General features: G+C 36.1%; 1 protein-coding gene across 1 annotated transcript in view; it reads right to left on the bottom strand.

Annotated features, from left to right (window-relative positions):
* Nucleotides 1-14,661, bottom strand: part of LOC139139796 (unconventional myosin-X-like) — a 106,298-nt gene extending 91,637 nt beyond the window's left edge. Inside the window, exons 1-2 of the mRNA XM_070708716.1 lie at nucleotides 14,525-14,661; nucleotides 1,952-2,050 (exon numbers count right to left, since the gene is read on the bottom strand). Of these exons, the coding sequence (XP_070564817.1) occupies nucleotides 1,952-2,050; nucleotides 14,525-14,542 (117 nt within the window). The 5' untranslated portion in view covers nucleotides 14,543-14,661. The remainder of the gene's footprint in view (nucleotides 1-1,951; nucleotides 2,051-14,524) is intronic.
* Between the last annotated feature and the right edge of the window lie 1,545 nt (nucleotides 14,662-16,206).

Here is a 16,206-nt window from a genome sequence, read left to right as displayed (position 1 = left end):
TTTCATCACATTTCAGCTCAGTCAAAGTGACATGATAACAAGAATTTTGTCTGAAGGAATTATCTTCCTGCAGTGACAATGAAAATAAAAAGTTTTCAACAATGATGAACGGTAAAGAACAATGGTCTTTGCATTCTGAGAGGAAATATTGGCTTTGAATATCAAGGATTAGTATAAATAGCACACAGAATACCCTCAATAGCTTTATACCATACACCTTAACCTTGTAGTCATTATTTGCTTTGTTTTGGAACATCAGTCTTGTACTAGTTCCCACATGACCTGACCTGGCATGACCTCAATTTACATCACAATAGAATCAGTTATTTGCCGTTTATTGTTGACCTAATGTGCACTGCTTCACCTTATCAGTAGATGCCAATGGTTATTATAAAGCACACATTAGAATCTAATGGTAAAGTATGCATGGAGGAATATGCATCATAATAGATGTATTTATCAGAAATGTTATCAATGCAATATTTTTCATCATATACATTGACTGAGGTAACAGTACACAATAAATTGCAGCAAAGACAACAAAGTGTCAGTATCTACTGAAATGGTTGGCTACAAATAAATACGTGAAATATTCATCCAGTATATACAGACTGAGAAATCTACCAGAACTTCAACAACTTTAACTGATAGACTGATCCAGATTCAGATTAAGAACACACAACTTTGAAAAAACCTGTGACATGTACAGTTGTTTGCCAATTCTACTTCAAAAGAATTCCATTAAAAATTTTGTATCGATGGTCTATGATATTTGATAACTGACACAATGCATGGCATCTTTACTGTATCATAGATCTCTGGCTCGATGAGTCTCTAAAAAATACAAAACACAGTACATGCACACTTATTTACAGAATTCTACAATCCCACCATGAATGAATGAATGAATGAATGAAGCAACCAACCAACGGTAAGGTCCAGACAAATATTCCATATAATGTAATGATACAAGTAATCTATCCACACACTGGCCTGCTTTGCTACTCTTTATTATAAATACTAAAGAAACCATTGGACCATGGACTCAATGGTATCGCATTTTGCCAAAGGCTATAAACATGACTTATAGATTTTCCTGATGATTTCTTTCCTCTTTAATAATTTACATTGAATTCAAATGTTTGAAAGCATCTGTCAGATGCCAGTTTGTACAGTACTTCAAATAGGATTTCTATTCTGCAAATAAATGCAACAAACTGTTTTGAACACTGATAAGAAAGCAATATGTATACTGGTACTATAAAGAATAACAATTTAAGGGAGTGAAATTGTGTCTAATTTGAGAAACCTACTACAAACTTGCGTTACAACCTGTCTCTGTTTTACACAATACTTTATCCGTACAGCATTTGGCCTTTGTTTTACAACCTACTGTGACTCATACCTATATTAACCTGGCCAGCAGGCATTCACAGCTGTGTGCTTGTTGACATTTAGCTCAGATACCCCTCTATGCATTTCTGCAAATGTTTATGTGCAAAAGGCAGGGCTTATTGCTGGTTTTTGGTTTCAACCATTGTGAGCAATGTGTCAGGCAACCACAAGTCCTATTGAAACTCATGCATCTTGGTCACACCTATTGTAATTTAAAACTCTCAGCAATGCATAAACTATACAACGGTGTAGCTAGAGTATCACTAACAACTAAGAAATGAAACCTATATCCAATTGCACTACACTACATTGTAAGCATCTATATTGTAAATAATATTACTAGATTCCTGTCAGAAATCTATCACTGAACATTCACAAATTGCTGCTAAAAATAAAATCTGCTACCATTTTCTCTATTTCAAAATTTTACTTTTCTCTGAGCAAAGATTGAAAGAATATGTGATGAAAATCTGCAAACCTTTGCAAACAGTCAGTTTCTTTTATCATAGAACCAGTACATAGTATTCTTGACTTGAAGGTCAAGTGTAAGACTTACCTCACCATAGTTGGTTGAAAGCGTTACTTCATTATTGTCAACCTTTTCCACAGTGGCAGCTTTGCACAGCTTGTCATCAAACAGCCACACATGATTCCCCTGTGATCACAAAAAACAAAATAAATTCATAATATATATGGTTTATAAATAGAAAAAAGTCATCATCATATATAATGCAAGCCTTATGATGGCCATCAGGTCTGAGCTGTAATATTTATATGCACTGCTCAACGCTAGGTGTGGTTTCACTGATTCATTTCTATGATACTGATATGATATGTCATATCATCAAGTCATGTGAACTCCCTTCCAGACCAGCAAATTACACTGCCCCAACCCCACCCCAATGTGCCCATGTGCCGATGGTCAACCCTATCTTAATGCATATGTACACATGCTACAGCATATTCCTTCTGTTGGCAATGACAAGACGCAACGATACTTATACGTTGTAAAAGGAGGTTTGCAAAGAACAATTCACTTTTTCTGAATGTGTCCTCTCCATACACTGCCTTAAAGGCCAGGAACTTGATCCCAGGGATCAAGTTTGTTCTAGTCTGTAAAAGGATTATGGAGTGTCATAGCCTTTTGTTTTCCATTGAAATTGTAATCTACATTTTAGTAAGTAACATTTCCTTGCAAGACAATCTGATGCCAACACAGGCCTTAAAAATCCTTTACACATGGTAAATGTACATTGTGAAAGTTTATTTCAAATTTACAAAGCGTAGACTATTTTTCTCTTTTCTCATTATAAAGGACGATGAATTATATCCAATTCTACTGTAAAACCTCAAAAATTTGCTCCTGTAGGGAGTGAATGAACCACTATGTGTGAAAGGTCTACTACTCTGCATGGGCAAATCTTACAGGTCACGACCTTTCACCTTGAGTTTTCAACCCCTGTGGCTATGCCACTTTGATTTTTCAGAGAGATCAGAAGTCTTAAAATGTTAAATGATGTACTGTATTGCAGTGTATGTATATTTCAGTGTATGCACCATAGAATCAACATCTTCAAAATGTCAGTTAAGTCTGTCTTAATGAGAATAAGAATGAAATCCCTGGTTAGACCATGAAGATGGTTTTACGCATTTTGGAGCTGTACTTTCAATAAATTGCCATGGCTTAGATTCCTCCTTGCTGTATTTTGGGCTATTATCAAGGAGTGACCATTCAACATTTCCTATAAAACCTGGAATAGTTTATTCTGGATAAAACATTTACCTTCTGATAAACATATATTTGTTGCACTCCTTGACCTTTGACCTTGACCTGTCTGGTACACACCCAGATCTAATTTAGGAGTACATGTACTAGTGTTGCTTACAAATAATCCATGGGACTACATGTATATGGAACAGTACTGGGTAACAGTGTACATCTATCATTGAGATGACCTACAAAACTATCGTAGTTTCGTTACTTGAGTTTCGTTTCATAAGATCTACGATCAAAGCTGACATTTCTTTGCATTGTCTGCCTAGCTTTACTAAGCTGTAAAGCAGTTTCCAATGTGACATTGGAATTCTCACATCTATACGTTGTAACTATGGTTCATACATTATGTACTTTATGCATTAAAATGTTGTCATCTATGCTTATGTTCTATCCCATGTTTCAGAACAACACATTTTTTTTGGTCATCATACAGTATTCCACCTTGCTCACTTCAATCTTGTACAAAGTAATACAAGTTACAAACTCTGAATTGATTAAGACCTTCTCTAAAACATACAAACTTGTTCAAAGTAAGAAATTCTTACAACAACTATAATGGCTTCTGTACTGTTGACCATAAGTCATATGCATTCATTCAATTTCAAAAGACATGGCGTCATGTCTTATGGCTATACACATACTCACAAACCATTAAAAGTACAACAATTTTCCATCCAGATTTATAGCTTCTGTTAAATTTACATAGAATTAATAAAAATTCTGCATCATGTATTTCTGATCTTGTCTATTTGCCAACTTTCAAAATGTACAAATGTGAAACTAAACAATGACAAGTTTGAAAATGCCAATAAAAATCGCATCTTACACCCATACAAGGGAATTCTGTGTTGTTTCAACAACACAATGAGGAAAGGGTCATGGTGTTTCGGTTACCCAGCTCCAAAACTTTATTAATACTTTTTATACATTAAAAGGGACAGCAGTTTCATACACTTTGTCATTGAAGGTACATGTAGTTACATGTACCTTGTCATTCAAGGTTCTGAGATAATCAATGTATGTTCCAAAACTTGTAACATCACTGTAAAACACACCACAATGTAATGAGAATTTGAAAATGGATATGGTACCTTGTACATATATCCTTTGATCACAACAGCTGAAGGATAATGTAAGGCTGAAGGTAATTACTTCTGTGGATAAACATTCCATCAACCTGATAAAATATGAGCACTAATAACAAACCCACAAAGCTAACATTACGCTGTCCATGTTATCAATCAAAGCTATTCTGATATCAAAGTACATTACTTAGACAAACTCATTGACATTGTGCTATACATCAATACAGACAATTATTACTTTGCTACAGGTGTGTTCAGCATTTCTTGGTACCTTTTTAATTTTACTGATGCTTATTATCGATACAAAATTTCAATTTCCCGAGTTTAAAATAGTTTACCAGCAGCAGCAGCTTTATCTTTTGATATAATACGACACAGCAACTTTTGGCGCAAGATTTCCTCAGACTGTTTTTAAACTTTCTGTACTTGTGTTCCAAGTGAAGAGTATGTCTAGCTTTTTTTATTTTCTTGTTGAGTAAGTTATGAGTTTTTTTTCTGCTCTGCCTTTATCAACATGTTCTCAAATTAAAGAACAAATAAAAAAATATTAAGGCATGAAATATTCAAATGTTATCTTAGCTTAAATATGTAAATATAATTTGATTTGAAACTACACAGAAACCGTAACACTTCATAGAGTTCAAAACTGAGGTTAATGTCTACTAATGTAACAATGAGGATCAGTGAATTGTGCCTTTAAAACTTTAACTTGTTTCAGGAATGGGGAATCAGGCCTTTAAAAATGCAATTTGTTTTACATAAGGACATACAGCTGACATAATGAGGTAAAAAAAGTAAGGTATCCATTTGTGTAAGTCTTCTCTGACTCAAGTTAATAGAAACATATTTAAATATAATTTTGAAATCTAGCATGCGGAAATGATGATAAAACGTTCATTATTATACTGTAAGTCAGAAAATACTCTGGGTTTAGCACATCATTTGCTATCCATTCAGATGAATCCACTGATCTTGTCTGACAAAAATTACTTGATTAGACACAACTGAACCATGCATGCATGGCTAAAATAAAACAGAGACGTCGTTTGGAAAATTGCCTGTCTAATTGGCACAGCAAGGCTAATGCATTGTGGGCTCAGATGGCTGTGCAATCTGTGATATCTTTAAAAACTGAACTCTCTTATTATTTCCTTTTAACGATGGCATCACGCACAGATTCTTGGATACACAATCGTTCGAGCGGAAAACTTCATAAAAATAAACTCCACACACCAAAATGACAAAACTAATATGGACTTCAACTCAAACTGAAATGGAGCTGCTATTTTAGAAGTCACTGAACCTTTGTTGTTTCAACATTCAAATCTGTTTACAAATATTTGTCTTATGAGAAGGATAATCAACAAAGAAAGATTACAATGGATTAAGATATTTATCAATGTTCAATCACTTTGTAATCTCTGATGGCATTATTCAATGGAAGGAGTTTTCATCAACAAATTCCAATATTTCCTTAGTTTCTTTCAGTCCTGGATTACAGAGTTTCTCTGATTAGGGGTATCCATTTCACTAGAGTATTGAAGTGTACATTTTAGAAACATATGAGACGCTGTTACTGGTGAACATCTGATAAAATCAGAAACACAGTGAGACTTTATTCAAAGCTTATTTGAAGGTAATGTAATAAAAAATTTAAATCTTAATCTGGACTGAAAAATTCTGATGAGCAGAATAAATTAACACATGTTCCCTGCAATTGATTTTTAAGGTAGTGGCAATACTAATTAATTAATTAATTAGTTTACACCATACTGAATCTAAATTGCTGCATCTAAATTAGTGGTAACATAATAGGCAGCTTGTCTTCACTGAAATGTTGATGGAAGGATGCATGATAAATGTATAACTGCATATTTAAAACAGGAATTTGGCATGTTAAAATCCCTTTGGTGACAATTATTATACACATACATGACAATATTAGATATAAATTCTGTACTATCAGTGACCTTTAACCCCACTCCATTTTCATTTATAGGTGCCCATAGAACCATACAATATTTGTAAACTGGAGTTGTTTCAAATATGGTAGAAAAGACCAAACATTACTTTTCACACGGCTCATTCAATATAACATGTATAATCTGGTTTAAAATGACAAGATCATTTTGATTTTTTTTATTGCCCTTTTTTCCTGCAGAAATAATGTTGCAAACTTCTGATTCATAGTAAACATTAACTTATACTATTTGTAAAACAGCACAATAGTGGTAGTTTTCCTGATTATAGTAAGATTTTTAAAATTCCTTTTTCATAAATCAATCATCAGGATAGGAGACTGTTATGTAGGAAGTGGAGATCATGCATTGCAGTATGTTTATGTACAGTAGCTATGACATGATCACTGAAAAGCAATGTGTATGCATGACAATGTCTCAATGTAGACAGTGATGTACATGTACAGTGACTGCAATTAGAATATTAACTGTCCTTGAATACGTTTGCAACCTGACTTGTTTGTAGATGTACTGCAAAAGAATGTACACTCCTCTATCAATGTGTCTGCATAACAATAGACACAGTTATTTTAGAGCCCACACAGGTCTCTTAACATGGCTGTAGGATTGTGAAATAGAAGATGACTTTACTTCGCCAGAAAGAAACTTCCTGTGTATACACAGAGTAATGTAATGTAACAACCAAGTTTAAAATTCTTCATTTGATAAATTCAAGAAGTGGCTATGGCATATTCAGCAAAGAAAGATATAAAGATAAACAATTACGGCTAAAGATTAAAAATGTGTTGGTCATTTGTCTGATGTAGGAGGGAGGAATTCAGCACAGTTGAAGATACAGATTGTTGTATACTACTGCATGTGATTCAAATCTACTGAACGGCTGTGCTTTCAAATATAAATACTCGGATAGATACAAGTGAGCAATCTCTCTGCTTCAAAACAGCTGATAAATGGATATTCCCTGGGTCAATGACACAGATGTTCAAGAGCTAGTGGCTGAATAGATCATCAATGATTGGTTAAATTCATTTACCAGATATGAAAAAACCTATTACAAGGTGAGTCACCAAGGAGATTAAAACTTGAAGTTCAAATGCCAGCTTGTCAGCTCCTCTTTATCAGTTACAAACAGCATTAGGACCGTTCAGTTTTTACAGCCGGGGAGGGGGGGGGGGGGGGGGCGGCAAAATCCAGGGGGGGGTCATCATAATTTTGGAATCCAAGAAGGGGGGGTCATCACTTTTTCACTGGTAGGAAAGGGGGGGTCACCACATTTTCAAAACATAATACCTACAATAAAGTCCACTTTATGCCATGGCCATGATTGACCCTCTTTACCGGCGGGCCGCCTTCGGCGGCCCAATACAATAAATATACTTTATGTATTACCCATGACCTCTTAGCGGGCAGACGCCTTTGGCGGCCCACTCCAATTAGGTTTACTTCATGCAATGGCCATGATCGACCCTCTTTACTGGCGGGCCGCCTGCGGCGGCCCACTACAATAAATTGACTTTATTGTAATACCCCATGACCATCTTAACGGCCGGACGCCTTCAGCGGCCCTGTTCAGTAAAGTTTACTTCATGCAATGGCCATGATCGACCCTCTTTTTACCAGTGGGCCACCTTTGGTTGCCCACTAGAATAAGGTTGCCCATGACCCTCTTAACCGAAGGGCTGCCTTTGGCGAACCACTCCAATGAAGTTTACTTTATGCAATGTCCATGGACATAAGTTGTCTATGGAAATGAAGTTAAAAATTGCCTTACAGTCGTCCTAATTAACAGACGTTTGCATGGATGTGGCTGAGAAGTTTGTACACTGGCATCTCTGCTACACGAATAAAGTGCGCCGCGTACGGAGTTCACATCCAAACCGTGCGGGTAAATTTGACATATGGGTTTTGGCTATTTTTCAGTGGGGGGGGGGGGGGGGGTCATCAAATTTTTTCGTCTGACAAAGGGGGGGGTCATCATTTTTTCGCGAAAAATGCAGGGGGGGTCATCATTTTTTTGAACACCGGCGACAAGATTTTGCCGCCCCCCCCCCCCCCCCCCCCCGGCCGTAAAAACTGAACGGTCCCTTAGATGGTTGTTGTTAGCCCTAGATTTCTAAATCTGGAACACAATAAGTCATGTACTGATGTATCTGACCCTATCTGAAACAAACACCTGACAATGTGCATGACACTTTCACATCTTTACCCTGCAAAAAAACAATGGTTTCAATTCTTGCCATTTTCTGAGTCATAATGCCATCACTGTTTGTTACACCTCCCATAGAACTGTTGCTAGCCATCCAATGCTATGACCTCATACCTAATAATACCACCTCTACCATACACAGAAAGCACACATTTATGACCATATCAATTGGTTATGGCCACCATTCTACAATACCATATACAGTTATTTTCACATAACCTGTGTCAAACTATTTAGCCTGAGACATTAATAGCATAGCTGTTTCATAGAGCATCAAGGGACATCAATAACTACTGTGACAGCGCTGACAATAAGGCCAACCTACCCCTGTATTAATGTCTGTAACTTGTCTACGTGTAATGATTAAATTATGGGCAATCAAACTCTCTCTTGCTGTCTGCATCCTAATCTGGCCTGAATTTTTCAAAAAGCAATTCAACATTGACATATGTTTTCTAAAAATTATCTTTTACAAATGAAACATTCCGACTTGTCTTTAAAAATACGGCATAAATGGCATTTCAGTGACTTTTTAATTTTGTAAGATTTCAGCAGCTTTGGAGAACATGCAAATGGAGATGCTAATATTAATCAGAACTCATGCTTTATTTTTGCTCCTTAAAAGGTAATTTTGTTAACTGAAAAGTGAAAGAAACAATGTGTACTTTTTGTTATTTATTTTCTGTTGAAAAACAAAACAGGAAATATTCTAATTACAGGACTGGTAGACTGCAATAATAACTAGCGCAATCAATGTAAATTTAAAAAGTTTGTCATTTGAGCATGGATTTGACTTTGTGTCACTGTACGTTTTAGGAGATGGAAGCACGGGTCAGGGCTACATCACAGGGGCTACATCATACATGTATTGGAGGTCCTCTTCATCTACCGGTACATAGGGCTAGCATCCCTGATCATTGTATACCTATCAGCTTTGCTTATTAATTTGAAAGGCCAAATGTCTCAAACTTAGACTTTTTGTTGCAGTCTGTTGAATGGATTAATTTTACTGGATTACAGAAATCTGATTTAATGGAAGCTTCTTTGTCACTGGTAATTTTAGTAAGAGAGAATAACAACTGAAGTCTTGACACAGCGCCTGAAGCACTAGACACAGGAGATGTCTTGGCAATGAAAATAACCTTCCATCTTGACAATCTCTTCACTGATCAGACAAAGCTCATGCAACAAGCTCTCTCAAAGGACATGCCATGAATTTCAATTCAATGAACCACAATGAACCTGTTACCATGACAATCAGTCTTGACCATGAAACTACATTGTCTGGCTGATGCACCAAGCTTTTAACATCCTGCTTTCAGAGATGAACCCTGGTGAGTAAAATAAACTACTGGCAATGATGGTAAAACAGTATGAACAGGATAAATTTGTCAAGGTTGAAATGACATAATCCTTCATATTTCCTTTCAGTGCGACAATTATCCAGCAAGGTTGTCAGAGCTACGTGTATCCTCTTACAAAACTTTTAATCACAGTTCCTCTGACCGTCCTCCACTGTGTTTTAATGAGCACAGCCAAGTGTCATACCTTACTGTTCAACCACTCTGAACAAAATTGATTTAAAAGATTTTCTGTGACAATCTGATGTATTCATGTTATATATTCTGTATAAATTAACATTCATTTATTTTCAATACTGCTTAGTCAACTACACAATGTCAAAGTGTTCATACACTTCATGATCACAGCACTAACAAATCTTGTAAAATAACTTTGTACAAACACTGGCCTATCAGTTCCGTTTCTAGAGTGTTTTCAAATAATATGCAGAATGGACTAACCCAAGACACAGTGTACTCCCATGACAGTCAATGAGCCATAATCAATGACAGTTACAGATGCTTTTATACCAAATGAGGAAAAACAAATCCACTTGTGTTTAGCAAAGTTGACAGAAATTAAGGTAATAAAAAGTTGTTTCTTTTCTTGAAATAGAGGGTACATGTACCCCATTGCAGAAAGGAATAAAAAGAAATGCTGCAAAATCAGATAACTGGAGAAAGAAACAGATTCTCTTTAATTAATAAATGCTGACAGGTTGCATTAAGATAAACATAAGCAAAGTGAATGTCATATGCAAATGGAATTATACAGCAAGATTGACCAATAAATATTATCATAATGCCAAAAGATTGTATGATATTGATAAAATGATCAGTCACCAATTGCTACATTTACAATATGTATAATATTCAAAAACAAGTATGAAGAAGTGTTCAATTAAAGATACCCCAATAAATCCTTCAACCGTAACTTGTAGGTAACTTTGGGTCCAGTGGTACAGCCAGCACTACATGGGTATCTCCTCAATACAGGGCATGGTGACAAAGTTACAGTGATTTCAAATAGGATCATCAGAATATATGAATACTTCAGAAACAAGTCATGTTATATTTTATATGGATCAATTTCACATCTATCAGATTCCAAACACTGACATTGGTTCACTGTGACATACCATAGCCATGGCATTCTTTGATTCATTCACTGCTTTTGTCAACTCTCAGCTATTCATTCAATGTTTGTCATTCCCATTTGTCAATCTAATCTGCTGATTCCTGTACAACATGTCAGTTCCTTGCCTTGATACTTGCTGCACTATGTCAAACATGAAGATTACACATATGTCTTTTCAGCAATGTTTGCAACAACCCTGGACCTGACAAGAAAACGTAAACCCAGAAAACTAAACAGAAAATCAACTCCAGCTGGTTCTGTCAACAATGCTGTAAATCAATACATTTCTACTTTCAACAAGTTGACCTATATTATCACATACTTTCACAATCCTTTACAAAGTAAAATCCGGATGAAATCCTTTTTCTGTATAATTACTAAAACTAATAAGTACAATGTTGTGAATAACCTAGCATTGTTGCTCTTTATGATTATATAACAGTTGTAATCATATGAATTTTTCATAATCAAAGCCTTTTACTCTTTTCCAGGTGAGGCAAATGCTGAATTGCTCTTTTATAAAGTTGCTGTTTGCAAAGAGTTTATGCATTGTATTGAGATTTCACCCTGTACTTATATGTAAGTTAACATTGCACTAACATGTTCTTACGATTTTTTTCTGGATTTTTGCCAAAGATTGCCAGGTACATACAAATTAAATGTGAAATTGATATTCTTGATTCTGGTGTTAAGATCTATTTCACAGGTCCTAGATTTTCATTAAAAAAAAAGAAAGTTTACAATATATGAATTGCAAGCACTCTCTATGAGCCAACTGTTGACTATGTTATTTTGATTGCATTATATGTTCAGTGATGAAGTAAATGACATACTGGTCTTCTTATGGTACTGCTTCAAAAGTTTGGGCAAATGCCAATCAGACATGTATAAACTTTTACAGTAGTTGCAAATTCAATCTTACTTTCTTATCATATACCTGATATTATGGAGCTATAGAGTGATGATATGAAGCTTTTTGTACACTCAAACCAATGTAGGCCTTAGTATTGACACTAACTTTATTTATACCAGTAGATTTAGAATTTTAAATATGTGTATAACACATTCTTCAACTGACAAAATATTGATTTTTTTTCCATTGTTAACAATTCATGGCTTGATAGCATATATAGGTATACAGTATACATGATTACCATATCAAAGACATGATCATAGTGAAATGAATGAAATGCAACAATAAACCCACACAGAGTGCCCTATCCATATGACACTTGTAAACAACATTATTTTTATAAATAGCAGCTACGCCCCCTCCCCTTCCTAAAGAACAGTGTGAAATAGTTTTATGGGTGTGAGTGTTTTTGTTCACATATTATAAACATCCTTTTCCACTCTGGATTTCACAAGTACTGCCAACTGGTGTTTTCAACATGGCCTACATTTAGACCCATTACAGTACTTCAGTCAACCTACATGTACCTGAACCTTCTTTGTCATCAACTGTAGCGCTGTTTATATAATGCTTGTCAATTAAAATCATGACTCTGTGCCACACTTTAGTTCAGATTAAGGAACTGAACATCCTCAAGTTAACTTTGAAATCTTGTCACCACAGATAATGCCAGATTATTCAAACAGCCTTCCTTGATCCACAATGAAATTTCCTAATCAACTTTCCTACTTTCTTATCACCGTTGAAATCATACTTTTTAGTAGTTTACAGGTTGTTATGGAAACTCCAATCCATCTACATGCATGCAATCAATCTTTTAACCACTGGGTTTACTTTTTTCATTATAACAATATGACCTTGAGCTATACAAAAGAATACACAAGGTCATAGGCAAATATTTATAAGTAATTGCTTTGACTCGGGTCAATGTCGTATTTATACAAGATTTTTAATTTATCATCACTCTGTTAACCTTATGGGAGAAAAGACAATCATATAATATTGCAATTTGCCAAACTTAACTGTCAATGTCAATTTTTTTATAATCAAAATGGTTTGTTTTGATGCTAGAATCATCAGAAGTCAATGGAAAATATTGTAAAACTCGACCTTACAGGGTTTTTTCTTCTTTTAAGTCCAAATCAATATTTGTAATTGCATGCTATTAGCAAACGCATCAGAAAACATTCCCATAATTGACATAAACCATAGACCCTGGAGCGAAACGCTCCAGGTTCTATGCAAAACCAAACATCAATATCATACATATATTCCCCACTTTGATCAATAAGCCGGTACAGTGGTATGCAATCTAAATAAAGAAATGAAGTAATTTTTGGTAACTGGACATTTGTCAATCATTGAGATATTTTTGTTCATGCTATAAACGTACTGCGAGAACAGATATTTCTCACAGTGGCTCATATATCAGTCACAAGATCATGAAGCCTCAAGTGAATAAAAAAGAACTAAAACAACCTTACACAGCCACTTTTTTACTTTTATTACCTCTATACGTAATAATATAAAATATCAAACTACATAAAAACAGTGATACACACCAATTATAGGAGCTTGAATAATCGGCCCCGCCTCCTCCTATCTGTTTCCCCCTCTCGCTCTCTAATTCTCTTGGCCTTTTATGGTCCAATGGGGGTCCAATAAAGCCGGACACCCACGCATATCAGACGGTATGTCGCAGTGGGAGTGATTCCGGTCATTGAAAAGTAGGACTGAATCATCGCACAGCAATGCCATAGACACAGTCTGTCATAGATGATTTACAATGCCCGGAAGTAACAACTCTTCCCACAGATGATCATAGTTGATCCAGTCAAAACAACGGTTGAGAAGTAAAGGTGTAGACTAGACTTGCGCTGGCGAGCCGAAACCAGCTTTTGATCAGCATACTTTGAGATTGAATTTCTTTACCGGTGTTCCATAGTAGCTAAAACATAGGAGGGACTGTGCAACGACAGTCTACGATATAGGGTAGACTGACTTACTTCGACATCTTTTCACTACAAACTTCATCATCCAGACCAAACTCTATCGTACAACTACAACTCTACTAACTGACTGAAGTGTCACTGCCGCCTGGGCGTATGAATCAGTACGCATAGTCGTACGAAATATATGTACAACTTTTGAGTTAACAAACATGCATGGTGCAGCTAAGAAGTAGTGTGATACTACGCAGGGTTGACTATCCGGACTGAAAGTCCGTTATTGAAAACGTCTTTACATTCGCAAGTTTGGTGTGAGGTTCTTCGGTAAACACGTCAACAAACGCGTAACACGTAAACAAGTCGTAGGTGCGGCGGTGTGAGGTGTGATCAGTACCGAAACCGTGCCGTCACCTTCGATTGTTTGACGCGCCGTTCATTCATATATAGATAGCTATCCAGTGCTGATAAGAGAGGTGAAGTGTGAACACACCGTCTGCCACTTGTATTGTGCGTGTACAGCTAGCTGGCTGGCGATCGGATGGCAGAGACTGAGAAAACCATAAAGGCTGAGAAACGCTGGCCACAGAATCTCCAATCGCCGGCAGCATCTAAGTCAGTGTACCGGTCGTTACTTTGAAAACAACGTCACTGAACCCTACATAAACGTACCTATGCCTCCGATGACACTTTCTTCTACTGAATAAACTGTATTTGTTGTGTAAAACACATATCGATCACTTACCGGAGTGAGAATATCCATTTTCTCCGACAGAGCGAGCTACCCTGCCCTGCTCGTTACTTGTAAACTTCAAACTTCATTGACAAACTTCGAGAGATATTGAACTGCGCATGGCAAGATTTAATCAGAAGCAGTTGGTACAGACCATGTATCTGCCCTGCCGGAGGGGTGTACAGGATCCCGAATGCGTCATCAGTATTTGCGTTTAACGTTTTTAAAGCAAAATTGTGAAAGATTCAGTCATTTTGTCAGAAAGTTCTTATCCATTCGGTACGTCATCAAATATTCGAGCAATCTACAATAACGTACCCCAGGAAGAACAGTCATAGCCGTTGAATATCACATCACCAGCTATGCGCCGCGTTCAAATCCGTACACAGACATAAACAGCGGCAAAATTGCAATTTTATCGTTAGCGGGCGCACTTTCTATTAGATCCGAGTGTATAAGCAGTCTTTTGAACTGCGAGAGGCGAACCTGCGCGCCAGTGACAAGGAAACGAACCGTTTTTATGACTCTCTGTTCTTTTTATGGGAGTTATCAATTAACAAGTGACAATAACATGATTTAAATGGGATCGTTGAATCTCGGGAAAAGTGGTTAAAAACCCGGGAATTTTTTAAATTTACTAAAAGAAAAGTTTAACTTTATACCAAGCTGAAACTTTGTGAAATATATAAGCTTATTACAAACAAATTTTGTTGTATTTGAGGCCCAAATAGCTGCAAATTTTATGCATTATTTTCATGATTTTATTTTTATATAAATCAAAGTTGGTTTGTGTAAATGTGCTGACTGAAGGACATGTATAGAAGTATCACTGCTCGCTAATTTCGACCATGCCTACGCATTTCACAAAGAAATGAGGGAGGGGGGGCTGGAGGATTTCAGGAGGGATTCGAAAATTTTTGGGGTAGTAGAAGGGGCGTACTTGAAAGTTTTGCTCTGCCTGTAGGGGGGCCTGAAAATATTTTGGTTCTCCTTTGCTTTTTACAATTCCAAAGTTTGGTGGGTAATTCAATGAAAATTTAGTAACATTTTAATATCATCCAATTGTTCTAATGTTAATTATAATTGAAAAAGATCTAGAACCATTACTTTTATCTCTAAAATTTATGAATTTTCGTTAAAAAAAACAAACAAGTAGGCCTAGTATCAGGGTAGAAGCTGCAAATGTTGATAATGTTTTCAATATTTCTAGGCAATATATCAAAAACAGTTTCTTGCTGTCTTTCTACAACATGCTGAAACATACAATATTGAGTTTGGTGACAAAGCCTGTTTATATAAATATTGGATCATAATTGAATTAGATTCAAGACTGGAAGTCATTTGTCAATGATACAAATGCGGGGTACATATTCACAGGCTGTGTTGGCAAGCTGAATACTGGACAGCTCAACATGCTGTAGGGAGTAGAACAAGAACACAGTTGTATAAACTGAACAAAAATATTGTCAAAATTATCAAAGTTATATACAGCTACTGCCCTGCTACTGCCTACGGGCAGTGTCACTGTCACTGAATACCAGCAGTGACAGAGATAGATCTGACTATGAAGTTGTTGAAGAAGAGTTTGGGCCATGTGATGCTCATGACAGTGAAAAATACTTGTACATAAGATCAGGCCAGAGAGGAACATATGGAAGACCAGGAGACTTGAAAGTTATCAGGGATTTTTGAAT

The sequence above is a fragment of the Ptychodera flava genome, chromosome 9 (assembly GCF_041260155.1).
Source record: "Ptychodera flava strain L36383 chromosome 9, AS_Pfla_20210202, whole genome shotgun sequence".
Lineage (NCBI taxonomy): Eukaryota > Metazoa > Hemichordata > Enteropneusta > Ptychoderidae > Ptychodera > Ptychodera flava.
Note: the sequence above shows the minus strand (reverse complement) of the source record. Positions and strands in the feature narration are given on the sequence as shown.